Source organism: Corvus cornix, chromosome 1 (assembly GCF_000738735.6).
Source record: "Corvus cornix cornix isolate S_Up_H32 chromosome 1, ASM73873v5, whole genome shotgun sequence".
Classification (NCBI taxonomy): Eukaryota; Metazoa; Chordata; class Aves; order Passeriformes; family Corvidae; genus Corvus; species Corvus cornix.
In genome coordinates, this window is record NC_046332.1 from 55948884 (window position 1) to 55972423 (window position 23540).

The 23540-nt window shown below is 41.6% G+C and overlaps 1 protein-coding gene across 1 annotated transcript; it reads left to right on the forward strand.

The window, feature by feature from the left end:
• Positions 1 to 9: 9 nt before the first annotated feature.
• NUFIP1 (nuclear FMR1 interacting protein 1) lies at positions 10 to 21295 on the forward strand. Its single transcript, XM_039567832.1, is given in 11 exon segments — positions 10 to 678; positions 919 to 1007; positions 2130 to 2234; positions 2851 to 2913; positions 3246 to 3322; positions 9788 to 9880; positions 13533 to 13795; positions 15271 to 15399; positions 16319 to 16551; positions 19094 to 19211; positions 19214 to 21295. Coding segments are annotated over 11 exon segments (2034 nt in total). The 5' UTR covers positions 10 to 32; the 3' UTR covers positions 19432 to 21295.
• The last annotated feature ends 2245 nt before the right edge of the window (positions 21296 to 23540 follow it).

Sequence of the window (23540 nt, forward strand, 5' to 3'; positions counted from 1 at the left end):
CTTCCCCGCTGCCGACCCTGCGGCGCTGGCGGATGACGCCGCGCCCGCCCGGGAGGCTTCGCCTTCCTCAGCCCGGACGTGACGCGTTTGGCGGCCGCCGCCGGAGCGGCCCCACGTGGTGGTACGAGCGCACCGCGGAGCAGGGTCTGTATCCGAGCGGCCTCTCCGCGCCCGACATGAACCCCTTCGCCTGGTACCCGCCGCCCCCGCCGGGGCTGCCTCCGCCGGGCATCCCCCCACCCTTCTTCTGCCCACCGCCCTCCTGGGACACGAGCTTCTGGGCTGCCCCCGTGCCGTACCCCCCGTCCGGCCGGTACCCGCCGCCCGACAGCCACCCGCCGCCCAGCACCTACGCGTCCGCCGACACCTACTCGCAGCCCAAGAGCTACTCCCAGCCCGCCGAATCCTACTCGCAACCCGCCGACAGCTACCTGCCCGCTGAGAACTACTCAGAACCCGCCCAGAGCATCCCTCCCGCCGAGAGCTACTCCCAGCCTGCCCAGAACTTCCTGCAGCCCGAGGGCTACCCGCCTGCTCAGAGCTACCCGCAGCCCGAGCGCTACCCCGCTGCGGACAGCTACTCGCAGCCCAAGAGCTTCCTTCCCCCTCACAGCTACGCCTCGCCCACCGCCTGGTTCCCGCCGGCCTACGGAGCGCGACCGCAGGGCCCGCACGCTGGTGAGGGGCAGGGGAGAAGCCCTCTCTTGGGCCCATGGGCTCCTTCCCATCCCATGCAGGCAGGGGCCCCGGGGCTGCCCTGAACCCTTGGGGCTGGAGGACCCTACCTCCAAGCATGTTGGTCACGCAGCCCTCTCTTGTCTCGTCCCTAGACCCTTCTGCATTGCCCTCCTAGGTAGGAAGGGGGTGTTTTACCAGCTGTATCTATGAATGGCTCATCTTTTTTTCTCTCTTCTGAAGGTGGAAATGGTAATTTCTCCCAGAAGTGGCACGGCAAGCAAGTGCCTGCATTTAGTAAACATTGTCCAGAAGAAAGTAACAAGCCAAAGGTATGGAGTGGGGTCTCTAGCGCAAAAGGGACAGGTAGCTGTTGGAGTGGCTCCAGGGAAAGGCCATGAAAATGATCAGAGGCTGGAGCACCTATCCTGAAAGAGCTGGGGTTGTTCAGCCTGGAGAAGAGAGGGCTTCAGGAAGAACCTTGCAGCATCCTTTCAGTACTTTAGGGAAACTTAGGAGAAAGATGGGGACAGACTTTATAGTAAGGCCTGTAGTGATAGAAGAGGAGTAATGGTTTTAAACTGAAGGAGAATAGATTTAGATTGGACATAAGGAAGACATTTTTTTACTGTGAAGAAGATGAGATACTGATCTCCCAAAGAAGCTGTGACTGGGGCTTGTCCTTGGAAGTGTTGAAGGCCAAATTGAATGGGGTTTTGAGCAGCCTGGCCCAGTCACAAATTGTCCCTACCTGTGGTGGGGGGGTTGGAGCCAGATGATCTTGGAAGGTCCCTTCCCACTCAAACCATTCTGTCATTCTGTGATGGTATCAGTCTTATGGGACTTGGCCCAAGGCACTATAGAGATCCCATTCTCCTGTCTAGCATGCTTGCCCTTACAAGAGAGCAAACATGTGACAGTCTGTAACTCTTGAAAGATACATGTCAACCAAATTCTTACACAGATTTATGTCACCTTACCGTGGTGATGCCCGACTGCCTAGATTACATTAGTGCTCTGTTACATGGTCAAAACTAGCCAGCCAGATGACACTGATGTGTGTAGTGGGAGAAGGAAGGGTCTGTGCTGCCCTCTGAACTTGTACATACCATGGGAGAACAGTCATGGTCTGTCTTGGTAGGGAAGAGATGTGGGGCTTTGACATAAATCCCACAGCCCTCAGTAAGTCTGTGCCAGCAGACTGGTGTGTTTGCAGAAGCAATAATTGATTGAAAGGTGGTAGTGGGAAGAGCTGGGTGCAGGGCACTTTGTTTAGAAGATTAGTAATTTTAACTTAACTTTGATGTTATGTTAGCTTATCTTTGAAACTTTTGAAACATGCAGCTGCTTTATTAACAAAAATAGTAATAGTGTTTCACAACTAATTAAATACAGGAATATCTTGTAACTGCAATCCTGAGGTTATTTCTTCTATTTTTTTTTCTTTTTTTCAGACCAAAAAGAAAAAAGAGCCAGTCTTCTCTCATTACTGTGATACCTGTGACCGTGGCTATAAAAACCAGGAGAAGTATGATGAACATATTTCACAGCATAAACAGGTTGATGAGTTTGGCTTCTTTTATTCGCACTTTGATTTTTACCTTTGTGCCTGGCAAGCTGTTAGATGTAGTCACTCTTTGAACAGAAGACATAGGAAAGAGATTCCAGAGCTATGTCAAGTATTAGTGGGGGATTTTTTTTCTGAATGCTGTATGTAGGGGAGGCTTCAGTTGTATTTTTGGTTTTATTACTGAAGCCTTTTAAACTGTTTTTCTTGTGAAGTATTGCTAAGTCGTAGGAATTAATTCATTGACATCACTATAGCATGTACAGTTTTTGTGTGAAAAACGTTTTTAAAAATCTCATTTATTGAAAAGTATCTAAATTTGAAATTGGAGAGTCTTGCAAATTTTTATCTTAGGTAAACTTCACTTTCTCTTCAGTTATGAGATACATTGGCTACACTGGTTATTCTAAAATCAGATGAAATTTAAAGGTACATTATCTGTGCTTCCTCCTTTTACAGTCACCTTCGTTTGCAAACAGGGTAGCTCACACAGCCTGTGTAACAAACTCTATAGGCAACTGGCACTGAGTTTATTTGAAGTGTGCTCAAAGGCTTGTTTATTATTTGTGTAAATTGGTGTGTTTAAAGTTCACCCTCTTATCTTGCAGTGCACAGAAGAAGGTTGCAATTTCAGTGCACATGAGAAGATTGTTCAGATACACTGGAAGAATGTAGGTAACCCTCTGGGCCCAAAATATGAGTCTGTGCTATCTTTACTGTAGCCCCTTTTCTCATTCTTCAGTGGTTTGCTTTTGTTCAGGTGGAAAGAAAATGTATCACCTCTGAGGAGAATCTGTTTTAAGACAATATTGTGGATGAAAATATGTTAAATACTATGGGGTTTTCTTAATGGATTCATTTTATCATCTCTGTGTACAGCCTCACCAGTTTTGGAGATGAAAACAGTGTGGTACCACTATAGCTGACATAATGATGTTTTCTTTTTTAACTTGTGTTTTTTTTCCTTCCCCTTTTAAACACCTGTGAAATACCTTTTCCTTAGGCACATGCACCTGGTGCTAAAAGAATAAAATTGGATAGCCCAGAAGAGATTGCTAGATGGAGAGAAGAAAGAAAAAGGTAAGACTTGTGGGCTATAAATTTGTTTTTCTGTATTTTCCCTGTGTGATTATTAGATGACAGCTGAAGGGCAGGAGCAGCACGTAACTTGCTGCTGCTGCTGTTCCATTGACCCTGGAAAACTCCTTTAGTAGTGATCAGTGTCAGAATGCCTGAGCCAGAAGAGTGTGAACTGCAGAGACTATAATAATTTGGAAAATTATAAGAGAAGACAAGATATCAGCTGAGAAGGAAGTAGCTTTCCCAGATGCTTGATTTGGTACCTCAGGTTAGGTGAATGTCTCATTCCTCTTACCCTGATCACATTTTAGGTCAGAAATATTTGTGTGGTGGTTTTTAACAGCTAAAAAATTTGGAACTATTGTATTGACTATAATTGTAACACTGTGTGCCGATTTCTCCAGCTTAAGTTGTCCCAGTAGAGTGCACCAGGGAGTTTTCCTAATTTTTAAGGGCTTTCTGCATTGCTTGACTCTTTTCTAGTGAAAGAGAACAGAAACCGTGAATGATACGTTCTCAGGTAGTCTAATTTACATTGTATGCAAGGTGCAAGGTAAAATTCTCACAGGAACAGTATTTCTCATTATTTCTTGTTCTGTGATGTGAGAGGGTATAACTTTTTCCTCTTGACCAGGACTGAAGTATTTATCTCACAGATTTCTTTTTTTCCATCGGAGTTGAACGGATTAGAATCTACACTTGCCCAGCAGGAGAAAGATGCTGCAGGCTTTCCTCACTTCTATTCATAATGTGGAATATAGTCTTGCAAGTGATCAGTGCATGATTTGTTTCCATGAGCAACAGTTCTATATGCAGAATGGGAAATGATACAAATTTAATTTTGAGATTAGTGGTGATGAGCTAGGGCACTGTACTAGTCACATGGGGTTTTTTTAGTGAAAATAAACCCAGTGGTCTGATGGAATCTTACTGATGTAGCCACCTTGCATTCGTGTCAGAAAGCAATGTTAGTGCGTTCTTGCTTTGAACTCGACTTCCCTTAATAAGTTTTGACACTGTTTTTGTTAAAAAAGAAAAACGAATGGTATTTGTTGTATATTTTTTTTAACTGCCTCCCATCCATTTTTTTCTGTATGGAGAAGCAAAATTTCTCCCCATGTAAGTTCATTCTTGCAAGTTTTAATTTTCCTTTGGATTTGGTTTCAGCTTTTTCTGCACATTTCAGAAAGGTAGAAAGGTAAAGGGAAATCTTACCACTGTGTCAGCACGTCACAGAAGTCAACTGTTGCACCTGCTGTTCATTTTTTACAAATGAAAATAATACATAGGTTCTTAAAAAAAAAAAAAAGCTTTTTTTGATACAGAAACAAGAAATTCTTTTCTCCCATTTTTAAAATGCCATCGTTAACCAGGCAAAAATTTTGGTTTTCATCTGTGCAAATACAAGTCTGGTGTTAGATTAGGCAATTATTAAAAACACTAATTTTCATTCCAAGGTTTCCTTTTATTCAAAAGATGCTAGAGGGCTTGGTTTTTATTTGCTTTCAGTCTACATGTTGCTGCTGTGTTTTTTTAGTGACCTAATTTTCTAACAGTAGCTCCAAGGAAAAAGATCCATGCTTGTATGCAGTCTTTCCTACTCATTTTTGACTTCCCATACACTTTTTTGTTTTGGGAGAAGTTCTGGAGAATTCCTGTCTAGTGGCTGATGCTGAGGTTTAAGTGTAGAATTGATGTTTAAGGTGTATAGGTCCATATGTGCTCTCCTGTATGCTAGAACATCAGGGAAGTGGGAATTGAATGCAGAATTGTGGTTAAGACACTGGTGTGGGGAGTAGGGGCTGGGTGTCTCAGCACCCTTTATCTACGCTTAATTGTAAAGGTGATGCTCTGCCTGAGATGGTTTTGCTGAGCTTCTGAAGGATCTCGTGGGAGAGATTGTTGGTTTTACAGGTGCATATAATTTGGCTGTGATATAACTTTGCTGAAAGCCTTTGCTCGCTGCAGCACAGTAAAATCAAAGGAAAAACAAAGTCGCGTGGTCACAGCCACCAGCCAGGAGAGGCGAAATGGGATTAGGACTGTCTGAGCCAAGGCCACTAGATGGAGTAGTGCTGTGCCTTATCTTGGTACTTCAGGCCTTCTGTGGGCATCGTGTTTAGCCGTGATGGATGGGTGCAGAATGACTACCTGGGTGGCTTTTGTTACTCTTTGTACAGCAAAGAAGCTCTATGAGCATCCTTCTTTTTTAATTAAAAAAAAAGGGGGTGGGAGGCAGGCAGAGAGAGAAAGCCAGCTGGAACTTTTGTGAAGCATTAATTGGGTCGCCAGCAGAGCATCAGTTTAGTACTGAAGGTCTGTTGTTGACTCACAGTAAACATTGCGTTGTACAGAAAAAAGGGACACCAGAGGGAGTCTGAGCTATTAAGCAGTTTTGGTTTATGGTGACAGGAAAGAACCTTTTTCTTTCTAGAAGATCCAATCAGAGCTAAGAATGAATCTTTTTAGGTCATTGATAGTTTGTTTCTAATTAGGTTGCAGTGATTTAATATGTGTGCTTCCATGCTGCATCCCGCCTTGCTTGTTCTTTCAGCCGTTATAAATAATTACTTGCAGTTGAGATTTTTTTTTGTTAATTAGCTGCTGTGTTGCTCAATTGTGTATCCTGCTTAAACTCTTTAAGAAAAAGCTTGTGTTTAAAGTGTAGCCTTACTATAATAGAGGAAAGAGGAGGGGGAGAGCTGGTAAAAAGTATCTCTGGATGAAGCATGCTGGGTTGGAATGCTGTTTTCCTGTTGAACCTGCTGAGCCAAGAAATCTAATTAAGCAAAGAGCAATAGAGGTGAAGTTCCATGGGATCTCAGGGTTTCCCTGTGTTTTGCAGACAGATGGTTGTGAGGTCTGACATCAACTTTCTTGTTTTGATTTGTCCTGTGCCTTCCAAGTGTTGAGAAATGTGCTGTCTTCAGCATATTTTTTCTTTAACATGAGCTTAAAGAGAATTATCTGCAATGCATTTCCTTAATGTGTCAGAATGAGGTATTGCTGTCTTCCCTACTCCACAAGTGAGATCTGGGTCCTGCCAGCCCATCTGTTTCTCACCAACATTTCTTGAGCAATGGTTATTAGTAAGAATGTGGAAAAGCTGCTTTAGTGTTAAAGCGACTCGTTAAACTTACTTTTGCTTAGCTCCTAATATAACATTGGGGGATTTTCTTGAGCTTGCGTGTTGCTTGTCAATTCTCCCCTTTCTGCCCTGCTTTCTTTAATCTCTTGGCATTGGTTTGTTCCGATAGGAATTGTCTGTTGTATTTCCTTGCAATACATCTCATAGGCTGAGTGTGTGCTTAGTGCTTGAAGTCCAGTACTGTTAATCACACCACTTTTAAGGGTTTTTTTAAATTTTAATTTAAATTTTAATTTAAATTTTAAACTTTTTTTAAATTTTGGTTTTCTAGTTGCATAATGATAATCCTAGAGTAGTTTGGAATCCTCCCTGGTGTTGCATTGGTAGTAGTGAAATCTGTAATATGGAAAATAATTTCTTAGAGTTTGGTAAAAGTAGAGAAGCAAAGTAGAAGGGACGTGTCAGTAGATCAAGGTAAATGTAGATCCGATAAAGTTTACTCTGGTCTGCTGGGATAGATTAGCAATAAAACTGCCTCAGCTAACGTGATTAAATCAGACGTGGGAAAGTTAAGCGAAGATTTTATCAGCTCTGTTGGGTCATTTTTGTTCCCTTTGGGCTATCCATGTCTCCTTTGCTGTTGGCTGTGCATATGCAATTAAGACCAGCTCAAGAAATTATTGAGGCATTTTGCACACAGTGCTGTTCCTATTAAAATGATGAACTTATATAGCTCTTGACTCAGGAATTCATTGTGTAAATTGCTATAGAAACAGGTCTCTTTTCTGTTAGATGTTGGCAAAGCTCTGTTTGTTCGCTGCTCACTAAGAGCTGCTTTACTCCAATGTTTATGTAGCAAGATAAAATATGCTGGCCTATAAAAAAATGCATGGCTCTGGCTAGTGTGCTTATTTATTGAAAAAAAAATCTATACACTAAGACACACATGTTAAGTGATTATGCTCAGTGTCACTGTTCCGTGTCTCTAGAAGCTTAGGGTGTCCTTTACCTGCATGTCTCACTTTGTTGAGGGATATGTGATATACTCATCTTAGTCTCAAAAGCAGTTTTCTGATACTATCAATTTATTTTGGAAAACCTTGGATTGTAGAAGTGTCTACAGTTGGGAACTGCAGCTGCTATGAAATAGGGCTGCCTTCTCAGGCAGTACTGGCTTCATGAAGTCCACTGTGCCAGACCATCACATCATGGTTTAACTCTCCCTTTTACGCTAAGTTTCTCAGGTTTGTAAAGCCCTGTGGGGACTGATGAAGTTGTTTGTATTCAAGCTCTGACAAGTTGTTTGCAAGGCATAAGTGCTGGGCTACTTCTATTTCAGTGGTGTTTGTAGGTAATATTTTAAGAATGTCATTTTCTTAGGAGAGGAGGAGGGCTTGCCATCTTAGAAGGGTGCAAACCCAAGTCAACTCTTGGGATTTAAGCCTATGGCCTTTTATGTGGAGAGACTCTGTCAGTATAGGCATGAAGTAAAGGCAGGGAGTGAAATGCCATTTAACATTTGAGAAGAGCTGGAGAAAATAAACAGAGCCACTACAGATGCCTTCAGATGTGCTTCTGCAGGCATACTGGGACTTGTGACTTGAGCTCTCGCCAGCTGTCAGTTACTGCCTGTGTCAGCTGGAAGGGTGGTTTAGGAGAAATCTGTCAGTCTTGGAAGTGAGTGGAACTGAAAGCATTCATGCAGTCCATTACGGTGGCTCGTGGAGGGAGTGGTAACTCACAGGAATGAAAGTGGGAGGCATTCATGTCTCAAATCGTGTTGGGAGAGCGTGTCTGAATGTGTCCTTAATCAGCATAAGTGCTGGAGCATTTGAAGACTCCTTTGCTCTAGTATTTAGGGTCTTCCCTTATAGTTAGAACACCCCCCCACACCAATCTCTACAACAAGCTTGGGGATTTTTTTGAGCACAACTACTTATTTTATAGCTTGCTGTCCTTCTGGGAGCCTTTGTGTTTGAAGAAAAGCACCTTATCTTAAAACTGCGGAGAGGTGCCAAGCACCGGGGTCTTTGTCAATGCAAAGCTCTTGAGATTAAAGAGTTCATTGCACATTTGCTGTGTGCTGGGAGTGTTGTAACATGGATGAACAAATCTAACTAACAGGGAAGAGCAGAGGTAAAACATCACATCCCTGTGCTCACTTGAGCTGTATGGCAGATTTCTGGGAGAAATCCAATGAAAATAGATGTTGACAGCTCATGTTCAAATCCTCTTAAAGGAGACAAGTTCTGTAGTGTGTTTAGGTTTGTCTTGTAGAAAATGATTCTCTTTTTCCCTTGGTATGTGGTTGAAGCTGTCTTGAATCAATGTGACACTTAACATTCATGCTGTAATATGGGGGAAAAGCATGTGATAAGATTAAATATTTAAAGAAAGAGATGTGTCTTTTTTGATAGCTATTTACAGTGAGAAGCTGTTCTATGTTTCTCTTTACTCCATTTTAATAGACATCAAATATTTATACTTTGTGTTTCTATCCAGAAGCTGGGGGAGTGTGTGCATGTGTTTCTCATTTACCACCTTTATCTCAAAGCAGTGGGATTTAGCTAACTAATGTTTGCAGAGCAAGGAGTGTAGCCATTTTTGGGCTTTGGTGGTAAAAAGCCTGCTGCACAGGCTGTGCGTGTCAGAACCAGTGAGGCGTTTGTCTGGAGGGAAGGATGTTAAGGGAGGTGGGGAATGGAAGAGAAGGGATGGTTTGGGAGATGGTTGTAACAGTAGATTTCTTTCCATCTGCGTAATTTGGCAATTTTTCTTGAACCTGGAATTAAAAAGGGGCAGTAATTTTGGTGAACTTGAGGTCAGTGTGCAAGAACAGTGCTGAATATTGCTTGAGAAGGAACTTGTGTGCTTTTCCCTGTCACATTAAAGGAATCTTGTGCACCCAGAAGCTGTTCCTATAAGCTTTTTTTTTTTAAGTTTACAAGAACTCAGCAGTTAGTGTGCTAAAGGCATGTCATTTAAATAACCCAGTTGATGCTCCATAAAAATAAAATTGGAGGACTAAATCATGCAGTTATGTGTTGGGGCAAACAGAGAGTCCATGACTATAAGCAAACTGTTTGTCTGTACCTTGCTTTTGATGGATTGGTAAATCCAGGAATGCAAATGTGATAGATTTTTTTTTTTTTTTTTTTTTTTTGTTGTTGTTCATTGTGTCTGGATATGTAAGCATAAATGCACTCAGGTTTCTTTTCCTCACTAATGCTTTTTTAAGAAAGAAACAGTCTGTTAAACTTCCTTGAAAATTTTTAAAAATCTGCAATGTTATAGAGGAAGCTGGTTTGGTAAAGGGGGAATTGAGAAAGTACAGTAAATCCTTTAAGAGCCAGCAAAACTATTTTTTTTTCTTCTAGAAATTTTCCTACGTTGGCAAACATTGAAAGGAAGAAGGAAATGCAGATGCAGAAGGAGGAAAGGGGAGAAGTGCTGACTACCCAACAGTTTGGGTAAGTGGTTTGAACCAAGCTTGTTGCTTTCCTCCCACTGAGTTCAGAAGTCTTGGTGTAGTCTCCCAGCACTTACTGCTTCCACTGCATACACAATCTGGCTGCCCTTGCAGAGAGAACAGGTCATTTGACAAACTGATGTAATACTCTTTTGTTTACTTCATAGTGCTTCAAAGTCCACTTCAGTTAAATGAAGGAATAACTACATTAAAAATCCAGTATTCTGGCTTGTTTGAGAAAACCACATTCTAGTGGCCATTCATTAGATCAGCATAACCTTGGTCTCCGAAAAAGTAGTAATGGGGACAAAAGTCATGCAACATGACAATTCCACATGGTTTAATCCTTTATTGCCTGAAAATGGCCAACAGAGATTCTATGAGCAGATTTGACTTCTTACTCTCTCTCCTTTCTGATGATAAATCAATAATCAACTGAAGAGGGAGAAAAGATGGAGGGTAGAAGAAAGAAGCAGCTCTATTTAAGTTGTAATGAAAACTATATGAAAATAAAATTAACTCTATCTGCTACCATTGTTCTGAGCTAGTACTTACTCGTCTTGGATTTTTATCTGTTCTCTGCCTTATAAATTATTTTCCAGTATGATTTTGTTCTTTTCTTTCAGTTTTATTGTTAGGTGGAACCAGCTAACTTCATTAGCTCTGCTTTAGGACCTGTGGGAAGATTGTTTTTTAAAAAAAAAAAAAAAAATTATAATGAGGCACACTCCTAAAATATCACTTGTTTAAACTAGAATGACTGAGCTGGAAGGCAGGAGTGGACTCAGTCCTAAGGGGCTCTTGCTAAATGCCATTTTCTGCTGCATGGAAGTCAAACTGGGGTTTGCCTAGCTTTTTGTGTAGGGGATGACAGCAAACAACACAAAACTTGCACCATGGTGAAATGGTTGAACTAGTGCAGAATAAGAAGCTAGTGTAATTTATTAAATGTGGACAGTGCAAATTACCTGGGTACAGCATGTGCTTCAGAAGATCCAGCACTTACCTGCCCCCATCCAACCAATTGCCTTTCATGACTGAAATGAAAGATTTATAGAAGACTGAAGTAAAACTTCCTTCAAAGGATATAAAGTGGCAGGAGTGCTTTGCACCCGAGGAACCAAACCTGGGCATTGAAACTAAAGCTGAAAACGCATATGATACTATGGTTGGAGATTCTTAGATGGATTTTCTTTGTCACAGTAACAAACTGTTTGATGTCTACAGGTTTTATTGGCTATCTCTTGTGTCGGTGAGTCAGATGCATCAAGTAGTCTTAAACATCCATCAGCAATTCCATGCTGTTACATTTGTAGTGGCTTTATATCTGGGAAAAAATGCCTTCAAAATTGCAGGTTATTTACTTTCACTTAGCAGCTTTTTACTCTAGTTGATTATAGAAATCTCTTTTTCTCCCTTCAGTCTGCTGAGCTGGTAGCACTCTAGACTTGGTGAACTGTCCATAAGCGGTGAACTGTCCATAAGCTGTCATTTCTGCTTTGTATAACAGCAGTAAAGATTCTGGAATTGGTGCTTATCTGGCAAATTTACTGATGCATGAGGCAAAAATAGAATACAGCTTGTTCCCTGCAAGCTGTACTATTAAAGCAAATAGCTAAGTAAGATTTAGAAAGGATTAGATGCTTAACACTTCCAAGGTGCTTTCCATTTGTGGTTCTCTGAAGTGCTTTACAACTCCTAAGTCTCAGCATCCCTGTGTGGGAGATTAGAGATGCAGAAGGACCACTTTGGAAGTCTGTCTGGTGTCTTACAGCACCTGAATAATAGTACATAGCTCTCCATCCCCTCTGAATGGGGACTACGAGCAGGATATCTTTCACGAGGGAATGTCAGAAGGCAGATGCCAGGCTGATGTTTGTTGGGATGTGTTTGTGACCTTGGAGTTTCTTTCTAGGTGTTCGAGGCCCCATAGAACTCAGAAAGTTGTTTTTAACCCTCAGTCAAGGACAACACCTCTAATTGAGCCTATATTTGCTCAATATCTTCTAGGTTATACAGCAACATGCTGAATTTAGAGCCTGGTTGTACAAATTCAGAAATGCCGTTTTCTCTCTTGTTGGAGTTGAATCATAGGAGTTAATATTAGCCTTCTTTTGTGGGTGAGGGACTGATGCACAGGAAGGCAGTGGCTTGCCACTTGTGCCACAGGAGCACTGTGGTGGGTGATGCCATCAGGGACGAGCAGTGTTAGATACTGTCATGAAATGACTGGAGAATGAAATTAAATATGTTTTGTTGTGATATAAAGTAATTTTAAGTGCTATGACAGGCCTTGTTCTCTTCTTAAGAAGGATTTGATGAGGCCAGAAGAGCATGGAAGAGAGGAATTTGGTAATGGAAACATTTCTGAACAAGCAAAGTAGTGGGTGGCTTGAAAGTGCTGTATGATGGAGGCCTAGAAAAATTGCATAGGTGGAAGAGGTGCATGAAGTGTGATTATACACTATTTCGTGTAACTCAAGAAGGATGGGGTACCAAATGACTGGTTTAGACATCAGAATGAAGACAAACAAAAAGAAGTCCTTTGTCACAAAATATTAACACCTTGCTGCAAGATTTCAGGGATGCCAGACATGAGCGCAGCATCTCACAACGTGAGGCACGTGGCTGACTAGGAATAACAGGACCTCAGCCATGCTGGAGGTGAGGCTGAGGCAAGGAGAACTGATCAGAACCAGCCATGGGGCTTATTCAGGACAGCAGATCTCGTGTAGTTTTTGCTGTTGTAATGTAGTGATGATTAGTTACAGTCTTCTTTTGCTGAATTAAGTTTCTGTTGCTTGGAAATAAGTATTTTCAGGAAGCTTCAGTTGTCCCTTCTATATTTGTTTTTTTCTCTTGGTCGCATTTATTCTTGTATCTGTATAATTCGACCAGAGTTTGTTAAGTTTTTCAGGTATCTTCCTATCAGCATGTGTTTATAGGGAAACATGGAAGGTTATGGAACCATGAAAGATAAGTGGAACCAGCATGCTGTGCTCTTCCTGTGTTTTAGGACTTGTTATTTTGTTTCAGGTTTTTAAAAATGCATTATCCTGATGGACATTTCTTTTATTCCTTTTCCTTGGAATGGAAAAGATTAATGGCATATTAGTTGGAGGCGGGAGTAGGTAGTCATTGCAGCTGATGGTGTCAGATGGCTGAATGGATTTGGTGCAGCAAGATGTTTCTCAGATCTGTAACTAGGAAAAAAGACTTCAGCGGTGGAAGTATGCTTATAGTAGATGCTTTGCTTTTAACTTCTTGTTGCCACTGTTTTGAATGACTTAAATGCTTATGTGAATAGAGTATTTGTTGACTTTGTTATCTGAAATGAAAACACCATGTCCTCGCACTGTAGATTATCGAGGAACTTTCTTAGCCAATGTACCCTTGGCCTTGTTAAAAACTAAAAACCAAAACTCATGAACTTCAAACTGTTCATTCAGGTTCCAGCTTTGTCCCATTGCTCTGCCTGAGATGAGGTGTCACTGATTTTATGGTCTGTCACCTTGTGTTAGCTGAGCTGGTGTAAGTCTTGGCGTCATTCTGTGTTGCTGAACCTTAAATGAGGGCCTGAGCCATTTGGTTACATTAGTTGTTTTTATTCTCATAGCTTATCATCTGTATGAGCTTTGCTTTCTATTCTCCAGAAAAATGAAAGGGATGTGGAAACCTCCAGAAAATGGAGAGGCTTTTGGGCGTCAAGGAAGACACAGGAGAAGACAATGGCGCCCGTTCTGGAAGAAATTTAGGAAAAATGGTGGCGATTATCATGCACATAGAACTCAAAATGAAGCCAATGGAGCAGAAGACAGCATGTGTGAAAAGGAACATGAGAAGCAAAATCCTTTGGCAGGCCAAGCATATGAGAAAGACGTGGACCCTCTTGGTCTTCTGGCAAACGGTGATGTTGGTAAGATGAAGGAACTTGGAGAAGTTTTGTTTTAAATAGTTGTTTTAAGTTTGGATGCTGAGACTTTGTGCTTGCTAGTCACCATTTTGGAAGTCTGACATGAAGTTTGTGTGCAGCATTACATGTTCTGATGTAAATATTGTACAGTAGTCTAAAGGACATACACCAGCTTAGGTTGCTAGATTGACAGTGATATAGGAAAATACTTATAAAACCATAAGAAGAATGAAGTAATGCAACAGTCAAATTACTTTTTAAAGACTGTTGAATATCCCTTTGGGTTTTGAAAATAACAGTATTTAGAATGTGAAAACAAATGGATTTCCTTGTATGAGTTAAGTGAATTACTTAAAATGTCAGAATTTTTCTTTTAATTCTGTTCTTTGCTGTATTATTACTCTTGATATTCTCCATATGTGTGTGTTCTCTGAAGTACTGCTTTTTTTTGGGGTTGGTTTTTTGTTGGGGTTTGGGTTTTTTGTGAGCATGTCTTGTTTCCTCATACTGGCAGCAATATAAATTCTTCAGATGTAACTATTTATAATATAGTTGGCAGTGATGCAGTACTCTTAGAATATGGCATGTAAGCTGACTTATACTCTGGCTATTTTTAGCAACAAGGGTAGAATACATTCCCTGGAAAGATGTCTGATGCTGAGTTTTCCCTCTTGAAGACATAATCTTCAATTAGTGAGAACAAGAACTCAGCATCCCTATGCAATTTGTTTATTCCATTAATCTTTGCGTGTTGGGAAACTTAAGTATGCTTAAATATATCTGTATTTCCCTGCAGCATCTGTGTTTTACTTAATGATAAAAGATCTAATTATGCCAAAGTACAGCTAGTGACTTCTGTTATAGTAGGTAGAAAAGGAATGTGGTACTTGCTTATTACACATTATTAAAGCTAGTTGCAACTTTTTATACAATTAAGAAATATAGCCAGAACAAATAATAAGAAACACAATATAACTAAGTAGAATTAAAAAAAAATAATGCAACCCAAATCCATGATTTTACTGTATAGGTGCATCTTTTTGACTCCCTTTTTTTTTTTTTTTTTTAATTCCCCCTGATTGGCTTCTAAATCCTTCTCCTCCATCTTCTCAGGACTAAATCCAGCAAGACTTCAAAACATACCACGAAATTCTCTCTTTCTCTTTACCTACACTTGGTAACAAAACCTATAATTATATTTGGTATGCAAAGAAGGAAGCAGAAAGCTCAAGCTTGTGTTCAGGAAACTTTTTGTTTCTGTAGCTTTGCTGGCAGGACTATAAACCAGTAGAGGCACCAGTTTGCCACCACCTGTCTGTAGAAGGTAGACAAATGCGGGGGGTTTTCTATCAGTCCACAGCATTGAGCAATGGTGCCCAACACCAGGTGTACGTGGTGCTGAGACGGGGATGTAGCAGCAAGGCTGGCTGTTGGCATGCAGGATTGTTGGGACCCTCTTGCCTTTTCTTTCCCTGCAGAATCTGACAAGGAGGAGGCAGCTGAGGAAGATGGGAGACTGGGATTGTCAGTTGTCCCCAGGCAGGTGACCTCTGCCCTTAGCGCGCTGTCGGTCAACTATGGCAGCGCATCCGACAGCGAGCCGGAAGGTGTGTAGAAACAGCCTCTGCCCTTCTCCTCTCCTCTTCTACCCTGTGTCACACTGCAGTGATGTGGACTGCAAGCAGGACTATGGCTTTTTTTGCTGTCCTTTTCTCAGCAGCATGTCGTGGGTTGAGAGAGGAGGCATAAAATGTCTTTGATTAGGTTGTGTGTCATCAAATTTCCCAAGCGTTTTCTGTCCTAGTTGGGGGAAAATAAGGAACCTGTTTTCAGTCTTGCTTCAGATCATGTTTGAATAGTGCTAGGAAAAAGCTGTTATTGTCACCCTGTGAACTAATTTCCACATCCTTAAGGGCTTTTTCTATAGAAGGCTGCTGGGTGTTGCAGTAGTACTTGAACTCTCTGTTCAAGTCCTACTGCAAGAAGCACATGGATTTTTTTACTTCCCGAGTGTATGCATCAGTGCGTGATGAGGAATTGCTTCTGCTGCTGCTTGTTTTTGCAGGTATTTTCTCTGCCTTACTTGCCTTGGGTGGCCTACCCAAAGTTAAAAACCATCTAGCAGACAGTGAATTGAACTTGGGCATCCTCTGTCCTAACTGTATCATGATTTTCTCAGCAGCCAAATTTGCAGCAAGCTACAATGTGAAGCAATGTACTTCATAAGTGATAAGAAGGCAGAGGTTTGAAAAGCTTGTTCAGGTCTTACTCCTTTTATTTTTCTTTCTGTGCTGCAGAATTTAAATACCTTGTTTTCCTTTCTGTGGATGTTTAGAGATTATTTTTTGTATTTGAAAAGAAAACCCAAACCAAACAGAACCCTCCCTTCCTCCAAGTAAACCTTGAACAGCTTCACATCAGGTTGTGTGAGCAAGAAAAGTACTAACGAACTGCCAGTGCACGGGGATATGAGCATGTTAAAGAGGCTTTTAAGTTTGAGATGAAAGTGTGTTCTTTTTCTTTAAGAAATCCCTGTCAAGACTGCAACAAAAGCTGAGGGAAACCAGGCTGTGCTCAGAAATACGCCTCAAACTACTCCTGCTCCTCGGAGTCAGAAACCAAATCAAAACCGCCCAGAATGTGCAGGCACAACGTTAAGGAGCTCGAATTCGAGTGCACGTCCCCCCAGAGGACCTGATAAGTGGGGCAGGAAAACATTACCTCGCCTTCCCAAGCGCCGTCCAACTCTGCTGGAAATGGTAAGAGGCTAAAATAGTGCCTCCTGTACAAGAGTAGAACTATTTGTGAGTGGTTCTCCTCTTCCCTGCAGGAAGTTAGAGCAGTCTGTTAGCACAGGGCCTGGCTTAAAAACAGTAAAGTGACTGTTTCACTTGGAGAAGGTGAAGATGCTTTAATAGACAAATAGAAATACCCTGGCATACATTCAGGTGATGACTGGCTTTGGTAAGCAAGAGATGACAGCTGAATCATGTGTCTGAAATGAGCTGCACAAGGAACAAACCCTTTGTTCTTCTCTGTTCCCTTCCCTGTGGTAGTATCCAGTAGGTTTTGTTTGTGTGTAATCCCAGCGGCCATGATCTGATCTTTTTGCTCCCATCTTTGCTGTTCAGCCACCTTCCTCTGCTGGAGGAGCACATGGTTGTTTTTGCACATGCAAAGAGATCTCGTTGAGAAGTGTGTTGATGACTTAAACTACAGAGTGGTGTTGAGCTGTGACCTGCGTGCATGAGGGTTTCTTCCTAGGCAGGTTTAGATAAATCTGAGGAAGGGACATCACCTTGAAGAGCAGCAGGTTGGTGTCTCAGAAGGGTAGAAAGAGGTTTGTATGGGTGAGTCCAAGGTGTTCCCAGTAGCAGTGCAAAGCAACCCATTTGGCCACAAAGCTTGGTGTCTTTCCTTAGAAAGCTCCAACAAAACCTTGGAGCTTTTATTGTATTTGTTACTCAAAAGCAGTACTACCCTTGTGATTCTATAAATAGCATAAAGCTCCTTCATCAAGGGAAAACTTGCAGTGGGCAAAATACATGGGAAAGCAGGGTGCCACTGACATCAGAGCTCTGAAATAGCACAGGATGTTTCGGCAAGAGATGTGTGATAAGGTACCTCCCAAGCTGCTGATGTGGGAGAAATCCCTTGGTAGTCTTTTTAGCACATAGTACCATTGCTGCCAAGAATTAAAGTTCCTAGTGACCAAAAAGGAAGTGTTTGTCCTTTGTGTAGCTCCCTAAGCATGCAGTTGCCTTTATCACTTGCTCTTCAAAGTTGTTGGTGATCAAAGAAAGCAGTGACGACTCTGGAAGAAAGTCAAGTGAAGTCCCACATGCTGAGAGCAGCTGACAGTACATAGGAAACCTGAGCTGAAGCTTCCCAGTACAGTCCGTTTTTAAAATTGCATTTTAGTAAGGTTTTTTTGCTTTTTCAAGTTGCTCAGAGTTGTTTTTAAAGAATGTGTACTGTGGCTATGAATCACAGAAGAGAGCCTGAGGTTTGCAGGTAGGCTTCCACTGTCATCAGAAATGGTCAGTGTGTAAAAACCTTGAGAGGGAGCAAGGTTGAAATTGTATAGGATGCATCCAGAAAGCTGAAAAAAGGATGTTGTATCAATGAACTGATGCTTTTAAAAAAAAAGAAAGGGAGGTAGGAGAATAGCTGCAGGTATCTCTCAGCAGTTGTTCAGCAGTGAGCTTGGGCTCTACTAAAACATGTTTATTGTAGCCATGCAAACAACTAATGTCTATTTAGTCATTCTCTATGCTAACAAAATCAAAAGCTTGGGTACTGTCACTCCACTGATACCCATCCCTGCATTAAAAAATGAAATACAAAGATAGGGTTTTTGATAGGGTGCAGCCCAGCTGGGCCCTAATTTGGCCATATGCAAATTCACCATTGTCTCCCAGTTGAACAAAGAGAACACCACTTTGCTGTCCCTTGTCTGTCCTGAAGTACATCTAGTTCAGATGAAAGGTTCCTGAAGGCTCATTCTAGGTGTCAGCTGCTTGTAACACCTCTTAGCAACTAGTCTAAGTAGAAATATTCAGACTTAAAAGTGTCCTGTTAAACCACTGTTGAAACTTGTAACAACAAAAAAAGCTTCTTGATGACATTACAAGCCAAACTTAGCCAAATCTCCTGCAGTGTGTAATACAGCTCTCCTGCAAATGATCAGGTAGTTACAGATTTAGCCACTTACCTCAGATTTTGTGTTTGTTCAGAGTACTAGTGCTGCTGACACTTGGAATGAAAAAGGTTCATTCAGCTCTCTGACTGATAGGTTTCTTTTTCCTACTACCGAAATGAACTTCAGTGAGATTAAAGTTGATGAGGGAGGCCTCTAGCACTTTGATTAAGCTATTAGAATTAGGTTGGTGTATTATAGCCCAAACCAGTTGCTGCTGTTTAAATCCATGGTCTGGTACTTGAAGAAAGATGCCCTTTCCTTGTATTTATCTTTTACTCATAGGGGGTTTAAATTAAAAATGCATGGGATATTAAATTGCAGATAAAGTATAACTCAGAAGGTGTGAAAGATGTTAATAGACCTGCTACCCTGGTGTACTGGAATGCATGGTCTGGTATTACAGTCCATATGAGAACAGCATTGTCTCTGCTATGGCAGTCTCCAGCCCCATGTGTCCAGGACCTGTGTGAGAGAGCCAACTGTTTAAACTGAAAGATGTTGGAAATTACTGAGTAGATCAGTACATCTTGCTATGCTTGTATCTGCTACAGAGCAATAGAGGGAAATGTGCATCATCTTCTCCTCTTTTTAATTTCCAGTTACTGGCCCAGGACATCCGACACGAAAGGAATGTGATTTTGCAGTGTGTTCGATACCTCATCAGAAATAACATGTTTGGACTTCATCTTAACACAGAACCACAGGCTGAAGCAGAAACTGACAGTCCTCTACAAGTGCAGCAGAGCCTTCGATGGACAAACGCGATGAATCTAATTGTTCTTGTAGCTCTGACCTTCAGTTGGAAGGAGCACAAGAAGATGCATTACTAATAGCCCAGGGTGAGAAAGAACCTGTGGATCAGACTTCACAGATGGCTCAGTTGGCAGATGAGGACACGTGGGAAACCCCATCAATTCAGTGTGAAGGAGCACCGTAGAGGATGTCTGTTATGGACAGCAAAGCAAAGGCTCACATTTTCTACCCAACTGATGCTTTTTGAAAGACATCAGTGTAACAAAAAATCATTAAAGTACATACTGAGAGCTGTTAAAACCACTTTCCTGATCTGTTCTGCCCTCGGTGGCCATTTCCTTGGAAAACATGTTGAGTAATTCCATTTCCACATGGCACAAAGGCAGCAGTGGCACAGAGTATGACCTTCCCTAGAGTAGGTGCAGATCCCCACTCTAGAGCTTCAGAGCTTGGAGTGTCTTACCTTCTTAGGAAATGTGTGTGAGTCCATCACCAGAGCCAAGTAGGATGGATCTTCCTCGTGTGAAGTCATGGTCTGGTGTGTGTGGAGTATCTTGCGTGTCCAGAAGTATTTCAGTGTAGTTTCAAATGACAATTGAGTGCACCCGTTGTTCTACTAAAGCTGTTATAAGATATATCCAATATAAATCTAATATATCCAGTGTAAAATATGGAAGATATAACTGACCTGGCTCAAAAAGTACTGCTTGTACCAGGAATCTCTTCCTCCCTGAATTAATTTGTTAATTGAGCACAGAATGAAAACAAGGGCACAGGCTTTATTTATTTAAAAAACAAGTAAATAAAAATACTATAACTGCTTGCATCAGTGCTGGGTTGCTGGTTGACCTCAGGTACCCAATACTGAGCCTTTGGCCGTAACTGCTGTTACAGTTATTGCCTGACAAATTAACTCCTGAATATTATTAAAAACCCTCAATATTATTAAAACCCTCAATATTATTAAAACCCTTAATATTATTATCGATGTTTAGAAAGCTTGCTACAAGTTACTGGTTACCTTTTTCATACGTTGGGAATTTATTAGTTGGCCTTCTGGAAGGATGCCTTGGTACATTGTTATGATGCTGCTACAGCACCCAGTGATTGGGTTTTTTTTCATGGGTTTGTGCGTACATCCATAGTGTTCTGAGCGCTAAAAAAAAAGCATTGGTCAAGGTTTAGGGACAAATTTAGTCTTTTGATTATATTGTGCATTTGTTTGCCAGAATGTTTCTTGTCAAGGCCAGGTGTTAGTTTGTCACATTGATACTGAAAACATGCCACAAAAAAAAAAATCTATTCTCAAAACCTCCGCTTCAGAATCTGCTCTTTGTCTTTTAGTCATGGTTAAATGTAGCAGTTAACTCTCAGGGACTGGCTTTATTTTTTTTTTCTTTGGTAGAAGTCTAGCCTTCCATTCCACCATCTGAAATAGGGAGACTCACGTGGGGGAGTTTATTGTCTAATAGCTGTATTTTCTTTCCTTTAGTTCCTTAAGTTGAGATGCCACACATCTCATTTGTGGAATATAGGAAACAAGAAATAGTTGAAAATTCTGTCCTGCTGCTCTGCTATTTATAACTACAACTGCATATCGTGTTGGTAATGCACTGTCTAAATTTATGGAATTATATAAATACCAACACCCTTGTAAAAGTTGTGTGTCTCAAGGATATATGTGCAGAATAGAAGCAGTGATCATAAACATTTATATTTCCAAGGCAGATGATTCATTCTTCCCATGATGATCTCACGAGCCATCTCAATCTCCCTGACTTGCCTCTGGCTCTTACAGTTTTACTGCAATGAAAATACCAACGAAGAACACTTGGCCACAGAGATCTGGCACTCGAGCAGAACCTGGTTTCAGAGTGGAGTGGTACCAGTGCTGTTGAAAGCATAAGTAACAGCTGCAGGAAAAGAAATGGATGTCTTAAATTTGCTACTAAACTGCACTTTAAACAACCCTGTGTCCTATCAAGGTGATGGCAGAGCTTTCTTTGACTGTACACTTTGACCTTGTGTTTAAAAAGACAAAACCTTTATCCTGAATTCTTTATACTGTTGTCATTATGACTTAAGAATATTAAACTTTCACACAAAACCAAAAACTTTGTCAGAAAAAAAAATCTTTTAAAAAGTCTGTTTCATATACATAGAAAGAAGTAGGTTTCTTTATAGGGGGATCTGTAAATGGCATAAACCATAAGTTTTAACCTAGGACTTGTTGCATACATGAAGAATTGCCATTTTTCTCATAACAAGCCATTTCTGCCATTCATATAGCAGCCACGTGGAGACAGACACTGCAGTGATGTCAAGCCCTGAATTGCAGTCTTGGCCAATGAATAGGAGGTCCCTGTCCCTTCCTCTCCCCCACTTTTCTTTTCCTGTTCTTCCAGACCACGTGCAGACTTCACATACCCCTTCCTGCTCATCAAGGATGTGCTTCCTTAGTACTTTGGATTCAGCCTTTGTATAGGAAGGTGCCATAATGACCTTCTCTGGTACTGTCAAATGTCTGCAGGCTTTTCTGGTCCCTGCAGTTCATCTGCTCTGGGTTAGCAGAGGTGGGTTTTGTTCACTGGAATAAAATACCTCTCTGTGTCTGTGAGAAGAGCCTGTTGTTTCTGGCATGCTGCTGGAGCCAATGTCTTTAGTAAGCTTTCTGTAGCTTTTTGCTTTCTCTTTTTTTTTTTTTTATTTGGGGTGGTAGTTTCTTAAAGTTTTTTTACAGTGTTATTAAGAAAAAAAGAATCCTACTGCTCAGTCTTTGTGACTCACTATAGATAAAAATATTCCACTGACAATCTTCACACTTCTGAAATTTTATTTTTTATCTTTCTTCTTTTATAACTTAGCTACTGAAAATGTAGTTGTAGGCGTCTAGTTTAAATTCAGTTCCCTTGGGCTTTGGTGTTTTTTGTTTGTTTTAAACCCATCTCACCTACTAAGCTAGAAGAGTTGAGAGAGGGTAGAAAAAAATCAAGACTACTCGTTTGTGGAGGTGCATCTTAGGCAAGTTAGGCTTGTCTGTGAACAAAATCATTTGTGCTACAGTGCAGCTGCTCCTGAGGGGTTAAGGAAAACAGGTGGTGTGCATTTCTAGTCCATGTGACTCCTTGGTCAGTGAGGGCCTTTGCAACTGATTTTACATGTTGAGGTTACAGTCCTTGCACTGAAAGCACAGCAGAGGGGGTGGTTTGATGAGCCCTGCACCAAAGGGAGGTGCTGTCCCTGCTGCCAGAACTTTGGTCCTCTGTGTCACAACTGGGTGTCCCTAGTGTTTCCCCTTGTTGCTGCGACTGCTAATCCAAGTCACATGGTGCAGCCATTATTCACAATGACAGTCATACAGTCCTAGCAGATCTTAGATGTTTGAAAAATGTTGAGGAACAAATACAGGCTCTTTGGGCAGGTTGTTCTGTCAAAGGTAGAAGTCTGCACTGGAATGCTGCATTCCCCAAGCTGTCTGTCCAGCATACTGCATCATCCATAACCTCCTCTTGACTATCTGCGAAAGCACAAGACAACTGGAGAAAGTTCATGAGGACTGGAAAGAAAACAAGTATCAGTTCAGGAGGATCTCAGGCCCTACGGACTCATCAGCTTCACCTTGACCCCACAGAAGATGGAACAGATGACCCTAGAAACTATTTCCAGACATAGTAAAGACAATCATAGAACCATAGAATGGTTTGGGTTGGAAGGGGCCTTACAGACCATCTAATTCCAGCCCCCTGCCATGGGCGGGGACACCTTCCACTAAGCCAGGTTGCTCAGGGCCCCATCCAACCTGGCCTTGAGCATTTCCAGGGATGAAGCATCCACAGCTCTTCTGTGCAAACTGTTCTAATTCACACCACCCTCACAGTAGAGAATTTCTTCATAATATCTAACACACAAGAGAGTGTTTGGGTTTAGTCAGCAGGGTTTTTTGAAGGAGGAATGCTTTATCAATTGTCTGGTCTTCTACAGAGAGATTACTTGCCTGATTGGCTGAGGGGAGGGCAGTGGATATTGCTTATTGTAGATTTGGCAAGGCTTTTAATGCTGTGTCCTATAAAATCCTCATTGGTGAGCTATGGACTGGGTAGGTGGATGATGAGGTAGATTGAACACTTGCTGAAGTGCCAGGCTCAAAGAGTTGTGATCAGTCACCAGCAGGTTTGAAGGAAGTGATCCTTTCTCTCTGTTAGCACTGTTGATGTGTGTCTGGAGCACTGGGTCCAGTGCTGGGCTGCCCAGTGTAGGAGAGACATGGACATACTGCAAGTCCAGTGCAGGGCC